We start from the raw sequence: 24,843 nt of genomic DNA on the forward strand, positions 1-24,843 counted from the left end.
CACTGCCAATTAATTAAACAGCCTCACTCAGAAGAAGTGTCCAGTAAATTAAAGAGCTGCAAGCGTAGAACTTTGCATTATCTAATTGTACCACAAACTCAGCTACTGAAACAGATATGCCTGGTTATCTAAAAGGCTATGTGAAAAGCAGTTTAAATATGTTGTCCCTCCTGCTATTCCTTAAGTTTGACTTATTTCTTATTTCTTTCTCATTGCTCTTCATTCTCATGTGACTTTCACACTTAGCCACTGAGAGCAGTGAGACAATTCCCAGCTCCAGCTATCAATGCCATCAACTTTCAGTGTGCTGTGCTCTGTGTGTCAAAAGTTGCCAAAATTAGTCTTTAAAATGTTATCCTTCTCTCTCAAAATTCAGAAACCTCTTTATCCATCCCCGCTTACTGTTTGTAACTTCATAGGTATGATTTCAAAGCTTGGCTACAAACAGCCATGGAAGATGAGCCAAAAGAGTGTTCCAGTATGAAAAGAAGTGAATTATGCAGACCAGAAGAGTTGATTCTCCAGCCAAAGGGCTGTAAAAGCAATGCATCACTTGAACCCTATCCACCTAAATCATTTCACATGTTTTCAGCACACAAACCAGTGCTTGTGTGCTTGTGGTTTTGAGTATGCAGAAAGTAAGCTTCTGGGCTCTTCCCAACCATGAAGCTTCACAAGTTTCTCCTGTAAATAAGTACTGCTTTAGGAAACATACAAGAAAGGTATTCCTTTTTATAAAACAGCATTAAGAATGTGTTTGCCAACAGGAGCTGTGAAAAATTCAGAATGGGTTGTAACACTATGTGTTACCTGCTTTTGTGGGAAGGAGACAAGAGAAGAGCTCCTTGACACCTTCCAATGGCTTCTAAGAATCCTGCATTTTCTTGTTATTACCCAGCTTTATCCTGTCTCCCTCAGGAAACAGATAATATGAAATTTGACTCTTCACGTATTAAAACTAAACTTTGAAAACTATGGCCATTTTGAAATTTATTTTTTTTAATCTTAATCATTTGAGTTCTTCAACTCAACTCATTTTAGAACAAAATAACCATGCAATTTTTATCATCTTTGAGACCATCTAATCCTTGTTCTGAAACTACTGAAATAGGCCATGAAAATTTTTCATCTAAGAAACAAAGAAACACTAACACAAAGCTCTTCTTGGAAGAGTAATAAGGGCTAACAGGCTGAGGCAGAGATATGCATGTTCTGAAATTTTCTCATTGTTGCAAGTAAATAAGCCACCATTTGCCACAATAAAAATCAACATTTCCCTGTTTCTCAAAAAACTTGCTCTTAAAAGAAGCAAACAACCTGCAGACATGCTTTTAGATGTAGCAACCTACCTAAACTAGCAATCTCACATACCTTTTCTTTAAGAGTATTATTAATAATGTCCCTTGCCATTCTGCAATTGGAATAACGAACTATGAAGGCACCTGTATAGTTCATTAAATTGGGAACATTTTCCATCTCTTGCATTGTACAAAGTTACTTCCACTGTATATCAGGTACTATGAAAAGTAAAACATTCACAGTTGTGGAGCATTCCCGTGCTGTGACAATGAAATCCATGGGCCACTAGCTAACTTTTACATTCAGCCTTTGAATTAGTGACTTCACCTTCATACCATCCAAGCTCTCATAATCAAAGTCCTCTCCATAATTCATAGAATAATTTAGGTTGGAAGGGATCTTAAAGATCATCAACTTCCAACCCCCCTGCCATAGGCAGGAGCATCTTCCATTAGACTAGGCTGCTCAAATCCTCATCCAATCTGGCCTTGAACACTTCCAGGGATGAGACATCCACAGCTTCTCCGGGAAACCTCTTCTGGTGCTCTACCACTCTCACAGTGAGGAATTTCTTCCTAATACAAAGTTCTCATTTCTGTCTTACCCTACAGTCACATGGACTTCAGTGGCTTTAGTAGCTGAAACTTCACCTGAGACAAAGCTACTACATGATTTTAACTGAGGTTAACATTTGAAACTGAAAGTTCAAAGTGGTTAGAGCTGAATTAAGTAATCAACACACATGCACCTGAAAACTATAAGTTGTAGTAGGAGGTTCTGTATTATACATTTTACTTCATTTCCCAGAAAAGTTGGTTTTTTCAGCAGTATCGTGGACAGACTGCATTACCATCATGTAGAAATTATTACAGTGTATAAGAATATGGTTATTCTAAGGCCCAGACTGGGTTCACAGTGACTAATAGATTTTTAGGCCACTCATGTTTTAGAAGTCTTCGTAAAATTCATGTATTATCCCAGCCACAAATCATGTACACTTCATACTTTCTTTACCCTTCTTCTTCTAGAGGTAATTTGATTTAGTGTGCTTTAAATGAAGGATTCAAAGTAATTTGTAATCTATTCCTGGGCAATTTTGGTTAAAGCAAAGTGATAAAAGCCATGTCATTTGTTAAAAAGGCTTTACTAATGAAAGTAGCAGCTGTTGTCAACAGTGTCTCTGGATTATCTCCTCTTAATGAGCTGATTCCAGGTGTCTGGCTTTCTAGAATAGTTTAAATAATGTAAGTTACCATACTCAGCACACTGTTAAAATTTAGGCAGCTAGCTGTTTGTATAATCATCCTATTTTTGTGGCAGTTAACCCTTGATCTAGGTCCCACCTAAGCTGCATTTTTTAATGTGATAACATTTCACATGCACAGTTTAAAAAAATGCAGTACATAGCACTGTTTGCTATTTATTTCTGAACCAGCTCTGCAGTTCTTTTATTGCAACAGGAAGTTTATTGCCACAGAAGCCTCAGTGAAAAAACAGACAACTGAGCTTTACTGGGGCAAAAATTGGAAAGCCATGCTTTTTAGTACCACCACCACCAACTTTTGTACAGACAGCCCTGAAGCAGAGAAATTGCCACCATTTTTAAACTTTAATGAGGCTACATGTCACCAAATGTGTGGGAGACATTTTGTTCAGACAGCTCTGCAAAACAAGGACCTAATGTACCTCAGAGGGGTAAGGCCTGAAGAATTGCTTTAGAAAAAAAAAAAAAAATCTAAATACAAACCCCATTTCCAGGCAAGGTTGCTCCATGTTGAAAACCAGATCTGTTAGATTTTGTGTGTGTCTTCATAACAAAAGCATTACTTGAAGTACAGTTATTCCTAAGGCAATTTACAAGATATATGTCACCAAGATCGCAATTTTTACTTTTTCTGAACCTTAAGTGTCACTAAATACACACAATAATCTATCCCAACTCTGTGCCTCCAACTCTCCTTGCTACACTGAGGTGAATTAAGTTTGCAAAACACATTCATGAAGGTTCAGATACTCTTCTCTCCAGAACCCTCAACAATTCTCAAGAACCAATCTCCCACTACATCACTGCATTTCTGTCCTAAGCCTCACAGCAGGGCACACCAGCAGATCTGTCTGCATGTGCAGTACTAACATTGTTCTTCGGTTTCAATTATGCTCAGATCTCACAAACTCCTTTCAGTTTGGGGTTTAGGGATTTTATCTATTTTCTCTATTCCCAGCTACCTGTATTACTTATTGTGTCTGTATAAACTCTGGAATTCCCACATCAAGAAAAATCAACTTTTCTGCTGCAGTGAGCTTTCCCCTAAAAATACTTGAGTGCCACAAGACACAGATGACAAAGTTCTCTTGGCTACAGGGACAAACAGCTAAGGAATAATATGTTCTGGTTGCTTTTCCAGGGTCTCTCCATTCCACTCTAAAGCAGGACTGGTCAGGAAGCTCAGACCAAATAATGATCCCAAATAATAATTTCTGCTGGTGTCACACTGGATTACAAAATTAAAGTGTATCAAACAACCAAATACCCACAAGTAGCTTGAAGTACCTTGAAGCACAAAAAATACCACTTGTTGAGCACAGCTTACAGAGAACATTTATTTATGCAGTCCTCAGGCACACATTGAGACTATTTCTTCACCATTTTTCTACTTTAATTGCCTAACTTGTCACTCTTGAGTTCCTGGAGCTCTGCACTTCAATGTACAGCAAAGTAAGAGTACTAGTATATTATCAAAATTCAGTAAAGTACTTGCAAATGAAATAATTGCTCCAAATTCACATTTTAACCAAGTGATTTTACATCACTGCACACAGACCCAACTAGATTCACCTGCAAGAGGAAAAGTTAATCATTGAACAACTACCTTATCATTGCAATTATAGTAAAGATCAACTCGTTTATCAAGCTGATAAAAAGGTGATAATGGCTTTTTCTAGTGTGATATATTTATAGGTGTGTCACTGGGAAGAACAAGAATTGTTTTTAAAAAAATTAAATAAATGCTTTTTATTAAAATAGGCAATTTTCTACATCTTTAGAAATGAGCACTGAATTGGCAAGATCAAAGAGCACTGGATAAATAAATAATATTCCTGATGTCTTTAGTAATTAACCACTGCAATTACTGCAGAAAGCATACCACCCCCTTTTAGTTCACCTCTCAGATAAGGGTTTCATAAGAAATTATAGCACTTGCTGCTTTCTTTTAAATGGTCTTTTAAACACTGCAATGGCTGTGCAATCTAATAAAAAAATACAGGGGGGAAGGCTTGCATAGGGGTTTTTTGGGGGTTTTTTTGTTGTTTTTTTTTTATCTTGATTTGCCTAATCTGAATTGCTTGGTAGCCAAGTTTGGGGTTTTTTAAGTGAGGTTTCTGTCATTAAAAATCCAATTCAAATTGCACTGATATTTTAATGCACTAGGTGACATAATGATAGTCATGCTAGAGAAATTAAATGATTCACCAGCACCCAGATACTTTGTTGGATAAGAGAAGCCACCCTTTCTGCCACATAAGAAGGCCTATGATAACTTCTGTAATTATAGGATTGCTAATACTTTTAACTCTCTTTTATGTTCTTCAGAAGAGTACTTCAAATTTTGAAAGAAAAAACTATTCATATTTAAAGATGATGATTTAAGAATTGAAAGCCGTTGAAGGTTGGAATTTCAGTTAAAAATCCTTTAAACCCTGCTCCAGTCGTGATTGTGATTGAGTGTACCCTGAACAATTTTACTTGTGGCCAACATTAAAGCAGATCAAAGAAACATGAGCTTGAGCTGAGACTCCTGCTCCCTCAGCTTTGATATGGGCCACGTTAAACACGTGTTGATGCAGCCAGGGATTGGACCTGGTGACTTGAATCAATCTTTTTCATTTCTAACTCTATTAACTGCACCATTATAATGGACATAATGAAAGATACTTTTAGACTGATTCTGGTGTTAGTCTGAACCAGCATGATGTCAAAAAAATTTAAGTCATCTTCATTTACTATAAACTCAGAGACTTGCTTTTTGCTGCAGGTGTTCTGTCACAGTTTGCTTGAATTCAGGGAAGTAAATTACCAGATATGTCAGTGTAAAGGGGCAGTGAAATCATTTATCATTAACTTCAAGAGGCCATTATTCAGCTGAGGAAGATGACTCTTTTATGAAATACAAAGGATGAGATCATGATTTAGTGACTAGAGGTGTTCATCTTCCAAAACATAGCAGTATGTAGTGAATGTGAGAAAGGAAAAGAGCCTAAGAAGTTGATATAATTTTCTCTGGATAATGTTTTGATGTTGGCCATCGCAGTTAAAAGTGGCTTTTATGAAAGCTGCTGCTGATTAGCAGACACATTTTTTGATTGACTAATGACTGTATCTGTCCCACTTCTTTCTGTGCAACTACAACTCTCACAAGCTGCAGCACTGCCACAAGCAGGAGCCCTATCAGACCATCAGGAAAGGATTTAAAGAGGTATAAAGCCTTCTGTCTGTTAAGGACAATTTGAAATAGTGGAGTTTCTAAATGCTTTAGAAACTCCAGAAAACATATCTCTAGTTTTTGTTCTCCTTTTTTGATGTAGTTTCTAACAGGCTTACCTGTTTTACAGAATTATTCCCACTTATAAAGCTTATTTGTGCAAGGATTATAGGATAATGCTGTTGCTGAGACTAATTTTTTGAAGACTGAAGATGTGTTCACAGAAAAGGTGAGCACAGTATGGAACACAGTATCAAACACCACCAAATCGTCAATTTCTGGAAGAGATTAAAGACAGGGCTTCTCTGTTTTATGACACAGTCAGTAAGGAGCCCAGGAGTGCTTACCTTCTCCAGCTGGTGCATCCCTTCCTCTACACAGCAAATTGATGCCAGGGTTCTCAGGGTCTGGGGATAAAGGCACCTGAAACAATCCTGGCGACAGATCTTAAAGAGAGCAACAACACCTCCTTCCTGTAGGGGAAAAACAGCCATCAGGACAGTAGTACTAGAGGTTTCCCTAGTACTTAATCAAGATTGGGATGGCGAGCAGATTCCTTTAGTAGTTTATCCAAAACAGCTATTGTAACAACACCAACAAAGAGGGTGTTAAGCTCCCACAGAGAACTCAAGTAGATTAATACTTGTACACTAAGTGATGAAAAAGTAATACAACCTCAGTAGGAGGTTTGTTTAAGTGATTGACTCCTACCAGTTACAAGCTCCATTTAAATTAAACCTGACATTCCTGCAAATATTACAAAGAGCCATCAATAGGTGGCAATTCGAGTGACATTTAACTGACCCTTCAGCCATATTATTAGTATAAAACAGATTTTTGTTGCCTATATATTTCCTGTTCCTCTACATTTCTGAGCTCCACACAAAATTCAATTAACGATAAAGTTATGAACGGGAAGGTCATATGTTTGAAGAGGTGCTGAAAATCAGGTGGAAATAGGCGTCAAATTCTAAACATACAATCCAACTCTTCATCCTCTAACAAATAAAATCTGCATTCCTAAAATTTTTTCTTTAAATACTATAGTGGCAAAGACTTGAGTACATATTGGAGTAGCTATCCTTAATTAATTCCCAACACAGCTTGTAAACATATGCTTTAGCAAATTTCATATAACAAATGTAAATATATAAATAAATGCCAACAATGTTGCACTTCGTGTGGTGGGGTTTTTAAAATTATTTTTCATTTCAAAATGTTGTGCTATCGGGTAGACTACATATGTCTTTTATGATGTAGGATCAGACATATGATGACAACAAAAGCATTTAAATTATTGATGACAGGTGAAAGCGTTCAGCCTAAAGTGTTCAGATTACAGCAGTAAATTAAAAATAGTTGAAATCATGGACCAAGTGAAAAGTACAGCCTTTTTTAAAGGCTGTTTCCTTAGAGTCTGTTAAAAAATATTTTTAGATTCACAGAAATAATCTATTTTTTCCTCAGCCATTTTCTTCTCAATCATTATTTGAAAGCTCAACAGGTTATACTGACTTAAAACCCTGGGCTACCATTCTGATTCTGATCATACTTTATTCATTTTCAGAATTCTATATTTTTGTACTAGTTTTGCTTGAATACAGTAGAGAATAATAGAGGAAGCAAAGCCTTCTGTTCAGTTTAACAAAAAATTTATACCAAGTCATATAGAATTAGACAAAATTAACTCTTCAACATATTTTCCAGATAGAAGTTTTAGTTCATGTCTTTGCAGAGATATATGGAATATATCTCTGGATATATGGACATATGGCATCAGTGAAAAAAATAAGCTCACTGAAGTTTTTTAGGAGTAAAACTTATTTATGGAATTGTAAAAAGCACTCGTGTCTGTTAATTTATATCTCGTACTGCTATATATAGCCTAATGCAGAAAGATATTTCTGAGCCTTTAAATTAAAAAAAGAGGCAGTACACTAACAAAATGTTTCAGTCATATTTATCCTTCTACAAAAGGATACTGATATTTCATCCAAGCAGTAATTAAATTATCTATTAAAAATATAGGGAAAAATACTTGAAAATTATTTATGTCATTCCTAAGCCAAAGGTAACAGTTTTGTTAGGTTTTTTTTGCTTAAATTTCATTATCAATTTGAATTTTCCCACAGTTCAATTGAATCAGGGATGATCTGATCCTCTGTTTTAGCCATAATAAGCAGAGGTTTGTGGACAAATCTAGTAATGCTCAAGAGATGTTGGCATATTGTTTTAAGCATTTTCTGTGCCAAATGGGTGCCCTGATTTTGCCTTTGATGGACAGGAAGTGATTTATCACTGTATTTGTCAGGAGGAGATCTGTACTCTTTATTTTGTGCCTCGTGTGCCATTACTAAGCTGTAAAATATTGACCATGAGTAATGAACCAAGAGATCTGTAAGTGAAATATTGGATGGGAGGAAAATACTCAGCCTGATTCCATGGCTTGTCAAAACCAGTCCCCTCACTGGGATCAGAGCATTTCTCAGAATTTATTCACCTTTTTCAAGATTCATCCCCTGTATCTTTTGCAGTGATGTCAAACCATTCCATCTGACAGGGACATAGATAAATTGGTCAAGTGGGTAAACACTCAGAGGAGGAGAGGGACACTTGCTTTACTACGTGATGAGCTACTTCTATCCTATATTGGATTAACAGGAATTCAGTTTTGTGGGATGCTGTTCAGAAGGGCTAGTTTTAGGTAATAAAATCACCTGAAATACAATCACCAAAACTATGTGGATTGAGTGAATAAAGAGGGGAAGCAAAAAGGCAACTACTTCTAAGGTGGAATATTTTGTGGTTTCAGCCTGAAATGACAAGTGCAGTAAATACTCATCAAGGCTTTGACAACATTTACAATTATCTTGACAGATGATCTCCAAAGATATCTTCATCATAAATAGTTGCTAGAAAAGGAGCTGGCATATAAAGAAGGTAAGGCAAGATGCATTAGAAGCTGCTCGGAGCAAATGACCTGCTGTACGGCCATAAGAAATTCCAATAGTCAAGTATTCTCCAGGGGAGCTGCTATGAGGTATGAATATCTTCATTTTTGTTCCTTTCTCTTTTACAAGCCTATTATCACAGCACTCTGTTCAGTACAGTTGGTATTGGACTCTATCATCAGTATTTTTTTTTTAATTCTATATTCTTTATCATTCTATGACCTATTTATTGTAACTCGTAAACAGATTTTTTACCAAGTCTTCTGGTTGTTACAAATTCAAATCTATTTATAACCCGTTTGCTCCAAGTAATGCTAATTTTCTTATCCTGTCCATGCTACTACTCATTTTTGTTAGAGACCTTAGGCTTTATGTCTCTGATAGCTAGTGAGAACTACTACTGGCTGCCAGGGTGAGTCAGCAACATGATTTTTTCACAGCAGATTACAAAGTTACATGTATAAAAAGAAAGTGTCAAAGAATGCCTGTGGGTGGAATTAAATTACGGGTGATGCTTTATCATAGAGGGGAGTGTTTGACAGCCTTTTTTAATTTCTGTAAAATATTAGCAGGGGATGGGGGAGAAGGAGAGAAATGACTGAAACCCTTACCAAACTGTAAAATGAGCGACCCGCTCCTGTAATATTGTAGCTTTACAACACTATCTTGGTTCTTTTTTTTGCACCTCCAAGACGGGTGTGCTTTAGAGTTGTACCCTACAGCTTGGGACAGGAAAAAATCTAACAGCAGTATTCCACAAGATCACACTTTGTCACGGAGAGTAAGACTTCAAGGTTACATGGACAAATTTGTTGAATTTCGCTTTCACGGTAAACAAATAATCAATCTCTCTGGCTACTTTTTATCAAGGATATTATGACAGCTCTTGAGGGAACTATAGATTCTATAAAAGATTTTGAGATCTTTGCATAACTTCAATCCTTTTTCACCCTTATAATGACTGAGAACAATTTCAGATTTTGTTGTTGTTGTTGTTTATTTTTTGCTTGGAAATCACCCTGAATTTTTACTGTCGTAGGTAACCATTCATGTCATAGCTAACTTGAGCCAGTGCCCCTCTCTTCCTTTGTGCTTCAGAGATTGTGAAACCTGCCACAAATGAAACTAGAATGACAGCACAAGCAACATTTATGTGTTATTTGGTCAAAAACTGCAAACTCCAAAAAGTCTGCAAACAATAAATAAAAGCATATTTTATTCATATTGGGAGCTTTTGGAAAGGTGCCAGTTAACCTCCAAAGCAAGCAAATTGCAGTGCTGTTAAGTTCCTTTGCCTGAACAGAGCTCTTTACCCATTTGACCCATTTGAAATTCTGGTCTGTTACAGAGCCTCTGCCCCCTTGGTCACTGATGCAGGTAACTGAGGCAGTGCAGAGGGTGAAGGATAATGGTCAGGCTAGACAAATGCACTTCCCAGTGCACAGGGCAGGCAGAGGCACAGGACAAGTGGTGCAATCACCACGGTAATTTGGCAGCCAAACACCACTTAGGGTTCTTTGCATAAGGGGATGCATTTCCTCAGTTGTAAACCTGTGACACACCCAGGTTTTAGCAATATATTAACTTAGTGATTTATGAAAGGTCAGACTTCCCTTCTGCTAAGTTAAACTGTTATGGAAGTCAAAATTATAAAAAACCCAAGACCAATTTTCTTTACTTTGTTAATTCTGCACTACCTCAATACTCAGCATTTTAACACTGGTTTTGGGCACCACTAAGTGGAGCTCAAATACCAGTTTAGAAAAAAATAAACCTCTCAGGCTGTTGAGACAAAATCCACTACAGGTTTCTGAGTCTGGCTCGTTCTCAACCTTCAGAACAGAGGAGTACCTTTTATGGTATAAATATCCATCTAAAGGCACATCAGAAGTAATTAAATGCTGCTGTCTAACCCTGTGTCTGAGTGGGACAAGGAACTGGCATAGCACTCTACAAGCAGTAGCTGGGGGAGGGAGGTTTTCCTCTTTCTGCATGCCCTGTGGCTGTGATTATCCTATCCTCAACAAGACACATGTACCACAGTTCTCACTTCTTCAAGACCCAAGTGTCCTCAAAGGTGCAAAGTCTGCAGGGATTTCCAGTATCATGGATCTTGACAGAATGACTCATTTATACCAAAGTTAGCACCAACGACTCAGTAAATGACAACACACACTGACAGAAGTAAATGCAATGATGGGTCTTTTGTAAAAGGATAATAATTAAGGCAAAGTATTTATAAATTTACATCTTTAGTAATATCTCTAACCCTCCTGTATATACAGCCGAAGAGGTCTTACTGTTTCTCTGCACAGTCGGCCACAGCAAAGTTTCCATTGTAAAGTTTCTCTCCATTTACATGACTGGTATTTTAAAAGTACTTTATTTATTTTAAAAGTCAGGAGAGACACTAAAAAAGTTACCAAAATTATGGAGTAATAATACCTCAGATAGCACAAAGACAACTGCAGCTGCAGCAATGCTGAGAGCAGTGCCTGTTGGAGCAGACCATCCTACTGAAGCTGCTTGCACAGGCATTGGGCATTATTAAATTAAAATTCAGAGGGATGTGATCCTCTTTAGGGAAAAAACCTCTAATGCGATAGTTGTGGTGGTAAACTCTGCAGAGTACAACTTGCAAAAGCACCACAAGAAGAGAAAAAAGTGGTTTCTCTGAGTAAATTTTGTTTCTCTTTAGTGAAATGAGTTTCTTGTATTGCTAGTTTGCTTTGGATTACTCCATGCATCCCTTACCTTGGCTATGATGCGGCAGAGGTGAGCTCCTTCCTGGGCAAGGCTGAATAAACTGCTGATGGCCGACTCTGTGACATACAGACTGCCTGAGAGCTCTATCTGCCTCAGCAGGTTCTGGGGGATACAGGACAAAAAGTGGGGGAGTCAGACTGACAACACACATTTATCATTGCATTTGAGTAGATAGAACCAAGGACAGGGAGATTTAAAAATAAATATTAACAGGGTAAGACAATGGGTACGTGCATGAGAAAGGGCGGTATGGAACCCTTCTATTTAGTAAATATTAATAATATTTAGTTATTGTGCTTGATCTGGGATCGAACCAGAATTTTCAGAAGGCAACCTATTTAGTTAGTATAGAAGCTGAATCACATGGTGATACAAGATTTCCACCTTATTTATAAGCAATATTGCTACACCCTGTCTTACGCTACCTTCTAAGGCTCTGGGTTCATCGCTACTCAGTCAAAACGTCATTGACAAATAGACATTCTTATAAAGAAATATAGTTTATTTCTCCAGTGTAGGAAATAGATTAAATATTTTTTAATCATTGTAAATAACTGTCTTGCCTTTGCACTTATGTCATTGCAGCTTTAGAGAAGCACAGCTGTGAAAAGAACATGAAGTCTATTTCATTTTATGTTTCTGAAAAAAGACACAGAATCACTAGAGTAATTAATTCTATTTCCTAGGAGGAGGAAGGTAAGCATTTTTGTATTTAATCCAACTTTGAAAGAAATGCAAGGAAGCATCCCATGTTTTACACTCTTATTTATACAAAATTCAATTACCTTGCCTTTAGAGGCTCTGTTCTTCCACCTTTAGCATTAGAAAAATGCTCCATAATAATGCATTAGAAAAATGCTCCATAAAAGACATAGCTTGAGAGTTCACAATTTGATATGGACCTATCCTGAATTAAATCCTGATACACTGATTAGAAAAAAAAAGCTCTTTACACAATTTAAGCTGAAATCTCTCACAGAGACACTTAGTCTGCTTCAGAGCAGCAAAGTATCCCCAGACATGGGGTTTTATGGCAGAAGTGTGAACAGAGCATGACTAAATGGCTCAGAAAACTGTTCATAAAATAATTTTTAGTAATGAGTTCTACATCCTTCAGTCACACAAATACATGCAAGATGATGTGGCATCAATAATTCCACTCCCTTAAAAGAAAAAGGGGGTAAGATTTCAAGTGTGTCAGTAGGTGCTCAAAGGCAGAAATATCAGCAGTGAAGAACTGCTCTTCAGACTGAAAAGAATAAACATCTTAACGATGGTAACCTACTCACTGAATTTGAAATATGCAAAGTTATTTACACACTTCAACTCATACATTTCATGGAGTTCTCATAAATACCAACCAAAGAGCATTAGGAGGTAGCTTGTTACTTTGACTGTAATTCTGCAAATATATTTAGGGTAGTCTTACCTCCTGTTAATAACGCTGCAAAACTAGAAGGGATTTTTCTGAAACCACCACAACTTTTTTATTGCCATCTTAACACATCAGGGTATGTTAGAGTTTAACCGATAGCATGCATTAATTTTGTTTTGTCACTGTAATAAATACTTTTTAACCATTTTTGTTCACTAAGCCTCTTGTTTCCTCTTTTTCTGCTGCAACAACACAAAATCACAGCATAACATCACCTCTAAAACATGGGCAAATTATTTCATCAGAATTACATTTGAGGTTTTTATATGTGAGAAAGAGGAGGGAGGGAGGGAGGGAGGGAGGGAGGGAGGGAGGGAGGGAGGGAGGGAGGGTAAGAGGTTGGCTAGACTTGCAAATTGCTATTATTACAATAGTGATCTAATGGAAAAAAACTAATGAATTTGCCCCCTCAAAAATAATTACTCAGTGTATTTCACAGAACCAGAATCACAGAATGGGTAAGGCTGGAAGGGACAATCAGAAGCCATCATTTAGATGCCTTGCAAGAAAGAGACATCAAGAAAAATAAGTAATATGGTGAGCCAAAATATAATTTTGTTTGGGATTTGAGGTTATTTGAGAATACAAACATCTAAGTCACATTATAACATATTTCAGTTAACTGATGATAAGTTTGTTGAAAATTAAGACCTATAATTCTAATTCTCCTCTTAATCACAGAATTATAGAATGGCTTGGGTTGGAAGGGGCCTCTAAAATAATTTAGTTGCCATCTCCCTGCCATGAGCAGGGACACCTTCCACTAGATCAGGTTCCTCAGAAGCCCCATCCAACCCAGCCTTGAATCCTTAATGGATGGTTGCCCTCAAGAGCCAACAATTTTGGAAGACTTTTTTTTTTTTTTTTTTTTTTTGGAGCTTTTTTAACTACAAACTAACCTGTGCTTCTTGTGTTAAAACCAGCTCTATCAATTGGCCAAAATATTGGGCCACGGTTGTGAGTGTTTCGTTAACACAAGATTTCATGGACTTCAGTATCTCTTCATCTTCAGTCTGTAAGCACCTGAAAAGAAAGAGATGAGAAAGGGATGAAGGAAAAAAAGATGCAAAAGACCTGATTTTCAGAGCTGAGCCCCATGTTAATCACAGGAATTGGAATTCAGCTGTTCACAAGGACTTTGTGTCATTAGCATCATTCCAGACTTCAATCAAAGCTTTGTCTATACAGAGTAAATACACCATGAAAGGATGGACACTACTGAATAATTTTGGGATCACAATTTACCTCACCGACTGCAGGCCAAATTTTGCCGCAGATGCTGTGTTTTTATACAGTGCAGCACTGCTCTTTTCCTCTTATGCTGATAGTTTCGCTCTTGGATGCCTGCATTTCAACTGCAGCTGTGAATATCCTCCTATCTTTCATAATCAATATTTCAGTGATTTTCATTTCTTTACCTTGTCATAGTTTAATGATATCAGGATAAGGATGAACAAAGAAATGTGTGCCCAGATGAGTTAAATAGCATAATCAAAAATAAAATTTGGCCCTCTCTACAGAAAGATACATAAAGCACCTTTACAGAGTTAGTACAGTTACCCTGTAACCAGTGATGTTTGGCTATAATTGAAGAAATGAGATAAAGATGGAAAACTTTATGCAATTCAAATGAAATAAATACTTCCTCACAGCAACACATTCATTTGTATTGTCAAAATATTCTCCACTCAGGCAGGCCATTGTAAAGGAAGATATAGTTTGGGTGATCAGGTTTCAGCTTTACCTGTCAGACACCTATATCAATTTTTTGTCAAAAAAGACAAGAAGGGAGATGGCTGATTTAGGGCAGACACTTTGAGATTGGAGCTCATTATTAAATCCATGTGTCTTATAGTAAAATATAAAATACAAATGTGAGCTCTGTGGGTTTGGCACAAAGCAATAGTGCTCCAAAAAATGTTATTTCCTGGTAATTAGATGGTGCTTTTTTCCCTGATGATATCCCCAAAACAGAATGACTTACACAATGTTTAAAGTAAACCAAAAAAGAGTGATTGAACTGTGCTGGGGGAAACGGCTAACTTATGTTAGAAAGCGGAAATAGCATGAGAATTACAGAGATTTTTATTTTCCAGTCTCAGCATTCCAGAGTGCAGGGAGATGAGTAGACCTACAACTACAATTTAAAGGAATGTGTATTTACTTCCTTTTGATTTACAATACATGGATATGTTCATACAGGAACACGTAGTAACAGTCTCAAAATCCAAGTTTTCACACCAGCTGAAATCCTGACTCAACAGAACTAGAAGGGAACTTCGTCACCAATATCTGTCACAGCCAGACTTTCTCCTTTGATGTCTAAAAGTCCTGAAAAATCCACTTGTGTGTAACTTTGCATCCATGTCAGACTCTTTGTACAACAGCAGATCCCATCTTTCATGAGGATGCATTTCAGGTAAAAGCAACTCATTTCATCCACCAGAGATTAACATTTAGAAAGCCTTGCAGAATTACAGCAGCCTAGTTCAAACAATTGAGGAGGTGCCTATGGATTTGTGCTTCTCATTAGGAGTTCTACAACACAATAAAACAGCAAAATTAATATTTCAACTACAAAATTCAAGTTACCTTTCTGTGAATGTTGTAAATTCTGAACACTTGTCTATTAAGAGTTTTTCAAGCTGTAGAGAGAACAAGAGAAAGTGGTTTTAAAGTTATATCCATACATACAATTGCTTTACAAAAATAGATAATCCTTGTTTGTTAATTGAAAACTCTCTCAAAACATAGTATTTCATATGAACATCCTTCATCTACTTTTCTGAATAAAACTGGCAGAGATAAAACTGAGGTTTACAAAAAAAAAAGTAGCATTTTCTACATTTTAAATGCAAAGGAACTCACAGATGGGGTGTCAAAATACTTTAGTTCTGTAGTCCTCAAAAGCAAAACATTTTTTCTATGAAATTTGTCAACATTATTAACATTCAGAATAGCCTATGATAAAATAGGATCCAAAGTAAGTCAAGAAGATTTCCATTGCTGAAAAGGGATTGGAAAGTCTTAAACAATGGACCAGTACCAGTATGTAAGAATTTCTTACAGATTGCTTAAAGCAAGTTTTAATTATTACAATAAAATAAAAATTCAAAAAGAGAGAGAAGCGTGACATCAGGTAAGGCATCCTCTCACCTGGTGCATTTCTTCTGAAGAACTCCTGGTGAAGGTGTTGTACTCATTTATCATGGAATGCACATGGCAGTTGACTCTCACTGTCATGCTGTGGACCCTCTGCCACCTGTTCTTCTCCAGCTTCTGAGTAATCCTGGTCAACTCAGTGCTGATGATCCAAGCTCTCTTTAGCAAGAGCTGCAAGTTATCACAAGTGCTGTACTGTGAGGAGAGAATGAGTTCATTTTGTTCATCCTTCTCAATGCTGATGGGCTTGGACTGGAGAATGCACATACATTCGCAGTCTGTCATCAGCTTCAGGTCTTCCATCCATCGCTGAACAGAGTCCACCTGGATTAGGTGCATGCTGGAAGGCAGAGAGAGGGAAGAATGAGGTAAAGCAAAACAACCGTAGAATAACCACCAGCAGCACCACACAGCTGGTGGAAACCAGCTGTAACCACACACACCCCAACTACTAGGTTGCAATTGATTGACCAAAGGCAAATAATTGAACAAACAACTTGCTTGCAGTAACACAGTGACATGTTTAGCTCTTTATTCCAAAAACAAGTTCTGGATTTCTAATAATTTTTATACAACATACCCCGCTATAAAATTATGTCTGAAAAATCAGTGGGTATTAGAAATAAATAAAAAGGTTTTGGTTGTGGTTTTGGGGGGAAATGTTTCTTGTACATTCAGAGTTTTATATGGGAGAAGGAGCAAAGTTATGGGTGTGTTTGCTTGTTGTTTATGGGACTATCAGGTTTTCCTAGACACTTGGCCTATCAAGTGCTTAAAATAAAATTTTACCTTGCAGCACCTCTCCAAAGCCCTTCTAAACTTATGCAACCAAAAAAGACAGTGAACAATACCGCAATATTTGTTCTATGTCATAAACCCTAGAACTAGAGCTGGATTCTACTTCCTGACCAGACCTTTACCTTCCCCCTTATTTCTCATTGTTCTCTGTACATTTTGCACACTGACTTCCAAAGTACATTTTTTACATGACAACAAACATAATGTGAACCAGCAAGGCTGAAAAGCTCCTTGACAAGTGTACCCTGACACAAGGGCAGTGAACCTGCATTTTGTGCCCTTGCACCCTCCAGCCAGCAAAATGTGGTACCTGAGGCAGAAGTTGCACTGATTCGGAACTCATTTTTTGAGGGATCACAAATTTCATAGAGTCTCAAGATGAAGATGCCTAATTTTTTTCTTATAAGGCACCCAGATCCTAATAAAAATATCTTAATCCTCACCCCAACCTTGCTAAAATTTTCCAAAGAATTGAAAATAAAAGGTAAAGAAGAGATTAGATTAAGTGAAAGCAAGAGAAAATGGATTTAACTATTTTTTTCCAAACTTCTATTGGTATCCTACAGTTAATGTGACAGATTAGTCATAGTAGATTATTGTCTACCTTCTGGATACAAATGCAGATTTTATTATACTATACCAGAAAGGACAAAAAGAAAGTCCCTATTCTTTTAATTCAGATACTGATTTATTGCAACTCAGCAGTAACATTCTATGCTGTTATATAAAGCCTTCCTGCTAGAATAAATTCTGCAATCACATTAGCTAAGCTAAGGAGGACCAGGTGGAAGCCTTTTTCAAATCTTGTGCTTCCATTTATATCATGAGTACCAGCTGAACTCAAGAAATCTCCTGCCAGACCACTCCAGTAATATTCCATAAATAAACAAAATGTATTTACATATACAGGAAAAGGAGGCTCACCTCAAGTATCATTTCATGTAAACTGACAGCAAACAAGATACAAGAGATCAGTTTCATTGATCCAATCTCCCTTTTCACAATATACGATGAAACTACTTTTAATTTTGAACTTTACAGGCTACTGCTATTTAAGGTCTTTATTTCACTCAGCTCTGAATATTGTGTAATTGCATTTCATGATCGATTGAGGCCCACTTTCTTCTTGCTATGTGTAGTCTCCTTATTGCCTTTTTGGATCTGAAGCAAGGTTTCCTAATAAACAAAAACAACAACTTTAGAAGTTTGAGACCATGATTTATAACAATATGCATAGTTTGCATGCAGAACAGGATAAACTCATTTGACACAGAGTAATGTATCTTTCATTTTCAAAGTGCACTGTGATGATTAATTAAATTTCTGTTTAGTAAGTAGAAATAAACTTCTACATTATAAATACATATGGACAAAAAGCTAGAATAGAAAGTTAGTGAGGAAAAAAAAACAACAAGAAAAAAAGTAATTAATATTTCCTTTAGTCCCAGAAAGCCATTCTTCACTCTAAGGAGGAAAAAAAAGAGGTAATAAGAATTGCACAAGGAAAAAAAATAGATGTTAAAGAAACTCTCCTTGTTCTATTCCTACTAATTGCCAGAAGTACAACTGTAGAATGTAGGATATTTTTTCACTGAAACTTAATATTCCTTAACTGACAAGAGCAAAAAATGATACCATTCATCTCCTTCTAGAGGACCACTGAAAACTCCCCCTGCTTACTGTTAGCTTTTATGACACATTGTCCTTTAAATTAGACACACATCATTATCACTCAAATGAAACGCATAAATGATTCACCTTCATCCAAGTCTCACTGCATGTGGAGAAAATTTTCTTAAGCATTCTGCAGATGAATTTGTACTCATTTTTTACATATTAAAATGAGGAAAGCAAAAAATTGTGATCATCCCTAATTAGCTATTAAGAATCATATTCCAGATGGCATTTACTGAGCTCAAAAAACAAGTTGGAAATTTCCATTTTGTCTCCCCATTACTGAAAAAAAAATCCTATGCCTACAAAATAAAAACAACCATAATGGTTCAGACAAAAAAAAAAAAAAACACCCAAACAAACTCTGTTTAGCCCATTATCCTGGTCCCAACATGCCATTAGGAGATGCATAAGGAAAGATTATAAGAAGTGTGGCAAGAGCTGAGCAACCCCTCCTTCCCATCTTCTGGCAATTAGTGGTTTAGAAACTTCCTCAGCCAGAAGTTGCATCTGAGTAGGATGTTTTTACAGTTCAGGAAACAAAAGTAGCCATTAATCCCTTTTTGAACTCAGTTAAACTTTTGGCCTTTGCAACATCTAATGGCAGTGTCTCACATTGTGTATTTTTTTATATGAAAAAAAGTGTTTCTTATTGTTTGTTTTAAACTTGCTGCCCGGAGATATGAACACAAATACTTTACTTGCTATATTCTAAGAGATACTGTAAATGAAATTATGGTTCTGTATTCACTCTCTTCACGCAATACATTATTTTGTTTGCTCTACCCCATCTTCTCTAGGTTATTTTATTTTCATGGTGTCGAAACTCACTCTATCTAGTCTGTCCCCCTATAGACAGTATTTCAGCCCTCTGATAATTCACTTACTCTTCCCACCTTTTCAAAAAGCTTTTTCTGTTTCCCTATGTCCCAAAATGTGATGGGGAAAACAGGACACAATATACAAGATTCAGGTAAATTTATACATTTGAAACACATTTTTTTTACAGTCCCTATTTTCCACCAATTCTTAAAATAATTTTTTTTTACTAAAGTTTTTTCCAGAGAGCGGTTTCATTTTTAACTTTCTGAAAATACACTTATTTTGATTTCAGAATCTTTTCCATAACTGTTAACACATAATGTAGTGTTCACTATACATGTGAAGAAAGAAATCGTGTTTCAGTTCCCTTTACCTCCTCACATGTACTGCTTTATGTTCATTAACGCATAATTTCTTCTAGCATTTTACAGTCCTGTATTGTCCTGCTTTTATAACAATTTTTCAGGTCATTAAATACATTAAACAAGATTTACTCAAGCGTAAGAGACCTCACTTGTGTGATTTCCCACAGATCTCTCTAATTTAGCAAAAGTATCTGGTTAACTGGCTCAGACCCTGATGTTTATAGAATCATAGAATCATTTAAGTTGGAAAATCATCAGGTCCAACCATTAACCCAGCACTGCCAGATCCATCACTTAATCCTGTCTTTAAGTGCCATTTCTACATAGCCTTTAAATACCTCCAGGGACGGTGACTCAAGCACATCCATGAGGAGTCCATTCCAGTGCTTGACAACACTTCCAGTGAAGAAATTTTCCCTAATTTTCAATCTAAACCTCCCCTGGGTTACTTTAGGGCCATTTCTTCTTGTCCTATCACTGGTTATTTGGGAGAAGAGATCAGCCCCCACCTTGCTCCATCCTTCTTCCAGGCAGTAATAAAAAGAGAACTGTTCCTCCTCAGCCTCCTCCTCTCCAGGCTGAACACCCCCAGCTCCCTCAGCTGCTCATCACAGGACTTGTGCTCCAGACCCTTCCCCAGCTCTACTGCCCTTCTCTGGACAAGCTCCAGCCCCTCAATGTCTTTCTTACAGTGAGGGGCCCAGAACTGGACACAGCACTTGAGGTGTGGCCTCACCAGTGCCCAGCACAGGGGACAATCCCTGCCCTGCTCCTGAAGGACACAATATTCATCCAAGCCATGAGCAGCCAGTTTCTCCAGCAGAATGCTGTGGGAAACAGCTTCAAGGTCTTTCCTGCAGTCCAGGCAGACAGACAACAGCTACAACCTTTCCCTCATCTGCTAAGTGGGTCACCTTGTCAGAGGAGGTCAGGTTGGTCAAGCAGGACCTGCCTTTTCTGAACCCCTGTCTGAACCCCTGGTTGTCCAGTTGTGCTGCATGATGGCACCCAGGATGACCTGCTCCATGACTTCCCTGGTTCTGAGGTCAAGCTGACAGGTCTGTAGCTCTCTGGATGTACCTTGTGGCTCTTCTGGAAGACAGGCGTCACATTGGCTAAAAAGCAGCCACCCGGGACCTCTCCATACAGAGAGTGTGCTGGTAAATGATGGAAAGTGGCCCAGTAAGCACTCCTACCAGGACCCTCAGTATCTTTTGGTAGATCCCATCCATCCCATAGACTTTTGTGATTATTTCCCCTTGGAATATGGTGGCTTCATTCTGTTCCCTGCCCATCTTCCATCTCAGGGGGCTGAGAAGCTGCAGAACAGCTGATCTTACTATGAAAGATTGAGGCAAGAAGGCATTGGATGCCCTGAGCCTTTTCTCGTCCTGTCACCATGCTTTTCCCCCACAGCCAATAGATGGGCAGGTCCTCCTTAGCCTCCCTTTTGTTGCCAATGTATTTATAGAAACATTTTTTTATTGTTTTTTACAGCAGTAGCCAGATTAATTCTGGTTGGGCTTTAGCCATTCTAATTTTCTCCCTGCATAACCCCATGGCATCCTTGTAGCTCACACAAGTGGCTCTCCCTTTCTTCCAAAGCCTTTTTTTTCCCTGAATTCCAGACAAGGCTTTCTGTTCAGCCAGGCCAGACTTCTTCCCCATGGGCTCATCTTTTGGCAGCACATGGTCACAGACTGCTCCTGTGCCTTTAGGATTTCCTTCTTGAAAGGGAGATGTATACATACAGAGATGGATAGTAGTTACCCACTAGTTAAAATTAGTATGCCATGGTATATTGGCAAAAAAAGCAATTTATCTAGACTGTACATTATAAAAGTGGTATTTAATGTAAAAACAGTTGTAAAAATAATTCAGTGCAAAAAGAAAGTTCAAGAGAAAGTCTCCAACATTCCTTAAAAACCATCCTGGTTTAATTGAGGTTGTAAAGTATTTGACACAGTTTTCAAGAGCACTCAACTGAACTTGACTAAGAAGCAATTTGAATACTCTGAATTCTAGTGTGCTTTCCAAAAAACATAGTCTTTAAAAAATTGTGTCATTTGGAAAAAATCCTCTGGTGTCAGTGGCTGGGGCCAGCTTAGAGCAACAGCCTGTTGCTCTAAAAGTGTTACTTCAAAAGATGTTTGGCCTTGTTTAATATAGATGTTTCTGCACTACATAACACATTGCAGGTAAATTTCATCCTGGGTAAAGACATTAAAAATATACTCCTAATTTAAATATCTATGATATTCAAAGTTCTCTTACCAGCATTTCTCTTCCCCCTCCCTCCCCCTTTTTTTTTTTTTTTTTTTTTATTTTCTATCATCTCTTAAGTAGTTTGTTAACTAACAAATCAAGATTTTTAGGATAGACAAGGTAGATTGATATCAAAATGATTGATCTCTCTCATGTTGGTGTTACATGAACACAAAAGTCAGGAGTTAATGACTAGATCATTTGTTTAATATTTCCATCTTGAAGCTCTTTACCACCATTTTACTGGCAGCACATATACTTCTGTTTTAAATTGCAAATGTTATCATGAAAAAGAGTTATACCTCCAATTTAGCACTGAGTTTCACTAAGTGCAAAAGTTTCATGTTTTATAACATTGTGTCAAAGTCGGAGCTGATCAATTTATGTGAATAATTCCAGTGGTCATATTTATAAAGTGTAGAGACTTCTGCTCAGTCAAATTATGTTTCCAAGGCTTCTTAGCCTTTTTATGCATTTTCACCTAATATGACAGATTTATTACCAATCCCAATGATAGCATTTAGTACTGCTTCCAGATAAGCCTATGGTGAAAGTCAATGCCAAATCTTACAATTGTATGCAAATTTATTATTCTAATTAGTGGTAGGTAGTTAATTGGCAACAAACAACCTATTGAATGAATTTCACCCCCTCTTTGAACATAAATAATCTCTATTTTTTTTCTAATTCATCTTTTCAGAATTATTCATGGGTATGCAATATAAACAGGGCCAATTTCCACATCAATACAATGGCCAGCAGAACTCATCTCTCACTGGAAGGAAAGAGTGAAGAGCCATAGAGACAGTGCTCATTTTTCTTCAATTGCTTTACATGATACTAATCACATAAAAGAGCCCTGTAGATACACAATATTGTATTTGCACTGATTTGGGCAAAATTTCGTAGAGCTAGCTAGAGAGGTAATTTAAAACACACAGAGTACCTTTAAGGTAGATAAGAATCAGATTTCTGTTTTTTGAGTGCACTTACTGTGTAGATCATTCCTAAGGTAATAGAATCCTACAAATATTTAAGTTTGGTACTCGATGCGGCATGATAAAAGTACAGCCAGATGGTTTGCAGGGTACTCTTTTTTTTCTCCTCTTATTTTTACCTACTTCTCCAATGGAACACTAGCAACAACTTCACTGTGACAAAAGATGACTTCAGTATGAATTATTTAAACCTTTAGAACACAAGGATAAAATCTAGTTTCTAGGTTTTTAAACAAGTGAACAGGTATATTGAAAGGGTTCTTTTAATTAGCCTCAATGATTACTCAATTGTTACAGTTACCAAAATCTAACAGCTTCTCCAAATTTAGTCAGTAATGGCTAATGCAGAATTACCCAAAGATTACCATTGTAGAAAAGTCTATAAAAAAAGTAAAAACCCAGTAATCACTTGTAATATATAAGATATGATGTGTGAACTTACAGTTGCTCCATCACGCCTCTTTAAAAGGCCATATAAATAATTTAGTGTTAAATGCTGCACCACTGTTCTCCTCAGATCTTTACGTTTTTCTGAGAAATGCTCACTGTAAGTTGTCCCTCTGAAGATGTCTGGAAATATTATACCAGCCTGGAATTGCTGGCATACTGCAGAACTTAGGGAAGTCACTGTGTAAAATGAAAGACTAACTAAGCCTGATGATTAGTTTATGTAAAGTCTAGGACAAACTTCTCATACACTAATTTTCTGGACATGGGAATAGTTTAAGTACGTCCCGTCCTATCCAGCCTTCATCAGCTGAAGGGACATTGAGGCACTGTTCCAGCTGGTTTCGAGGAGTTTTACTTCCTGCCTAGCACATTGAATTGCTAAAACACAAGCCACTGAGTTCACAGAAGTTAAAGACCACGGTAAAAGAATGTAATTTCCTGAGAGAAAGGAGGAAAATGCAAAAAAGCCCCCCTAGCAGCAAGTTAATGACATTATAAGGCTGTTAATTGGCCTCTTTCCAGACAAAGCTGAACAAAGAATATGCTATTATTGTCACAATGCTTACCAACCAAAATGTCTGTTGATTTGTATTTGTATAGTATCATTAAATCATACTAACAATGAATATTATTGCATTTGCAGTGTTGTTATAAGATAGTAAACCAAGGAAAGCTTTCAAAACCACTAAGTTTGTTGAACCCTGTGATATTGGCATATTCAGATTTAACAAACTGTTATGGACTCAAATCAGACTTAATGAGTTTTGATCCAACTTAAGGAATCCACCAGACTTAGAAACAGGCAATTTTAGCCACTCTAAAATTTGGATATGAGGGATGGGTCAAAAAATAATCTGCTGACCCAGCTTTGTGAAGGAGATAGGTTCTTTTGTTCAGCATGTTACCTGATGATTTGTAACAAACTTCTCCAGTGCACAGACTAAAGCAGCGATGAAGATGAAGGATTCCATGACTCAATCTCTTTGCAAATGGCAGCCTGGGTCTTGCAAAAAAAGTGCAACAATTATAGATTTCCTGAGAGATGAGACAGCAGAGGTGAGCGAGCTTAGCTTTGTGCACAAGGGCAGAATCCATGACTTTTGACTTCATTTAGCCCAAAGTAAGAGAAATATGCCTCATGAAACACTGCATGACAAATCTACTCAGAACTTCCTTGCAGATTCTTCCAGGAGTTTAAAATCTGACATGGTGACTGAAGCATGTTGATAATATTGAAGGGATATTGCCATCAGCACATGTTTAAATTGCAGGTTCCTGAGTACACACACAGTTCTCGCTCCCATAATTAACAGGGTATATTTCCTGCATTGTGGAGGAGAAAAGTGAACAAGACCAGCAACAGGAAAGAATGTGCTC

General features: G+C 37.2%; 1 protein-coding gene across 5 annotated transcripts in view; it reads right to left on the reverse strand.

Annotated features, from left to right (window-relative positions):
- The window catches only part of INSC (INSC spindle orientation adaptor protein), a 126,184-nt gene that overhangs the window by 39,147 nt on the left and 62,194 nt on the right, over window positions 1-24,843 (reverse strand). For 3 of the 5 annotated variants that reach the window (XM_053980636.1, XM_053980635.1, XM_053980638.1), the window contains 5 exons: window positions 16,089-16,434; window positions 15,525-15,577; window positions 13,832-13,955; window positions 11,486-11,599; window positions 6,128-6,253 (listed from right to left, as the gene is read on the reverse strand). In XM_053980636.1, the coding sequence (XP_053836611.1) occupies window positions 6,128-6,253; window positions 11,486-11,599; window positions 13,832-13,955; window positions 15,525-15,577; window positions 16,089-16,434 (763 nt within the window). Of the gene's footprint in view, window positions 1-6,127; window positions 6,254-11,485; window positions 11,600-13,831; window positions 13,956-15,524; window positions 15,578-16,088; window positions 16,435-17,816; window positions 18,069-24,843 lie in introns of those variants that run through there. The other 2 variants (XM_053980637.1, XM_053980639.1) reach the window with 2 other exon arrangements.

Source organism: Vidua macroura, chromosome 6 (assembly GCF_024509145.1).
Source record: "Vidua macroura isolate BioBank_ID:100142 chromosome 6, ASM2450914v1, whole genome shotgun sequence".
NCBI lineage: Eukaryota > Metazoa > Chordata > Aves > Passeriformes > Viduidae > Vidua > Vidua macroura.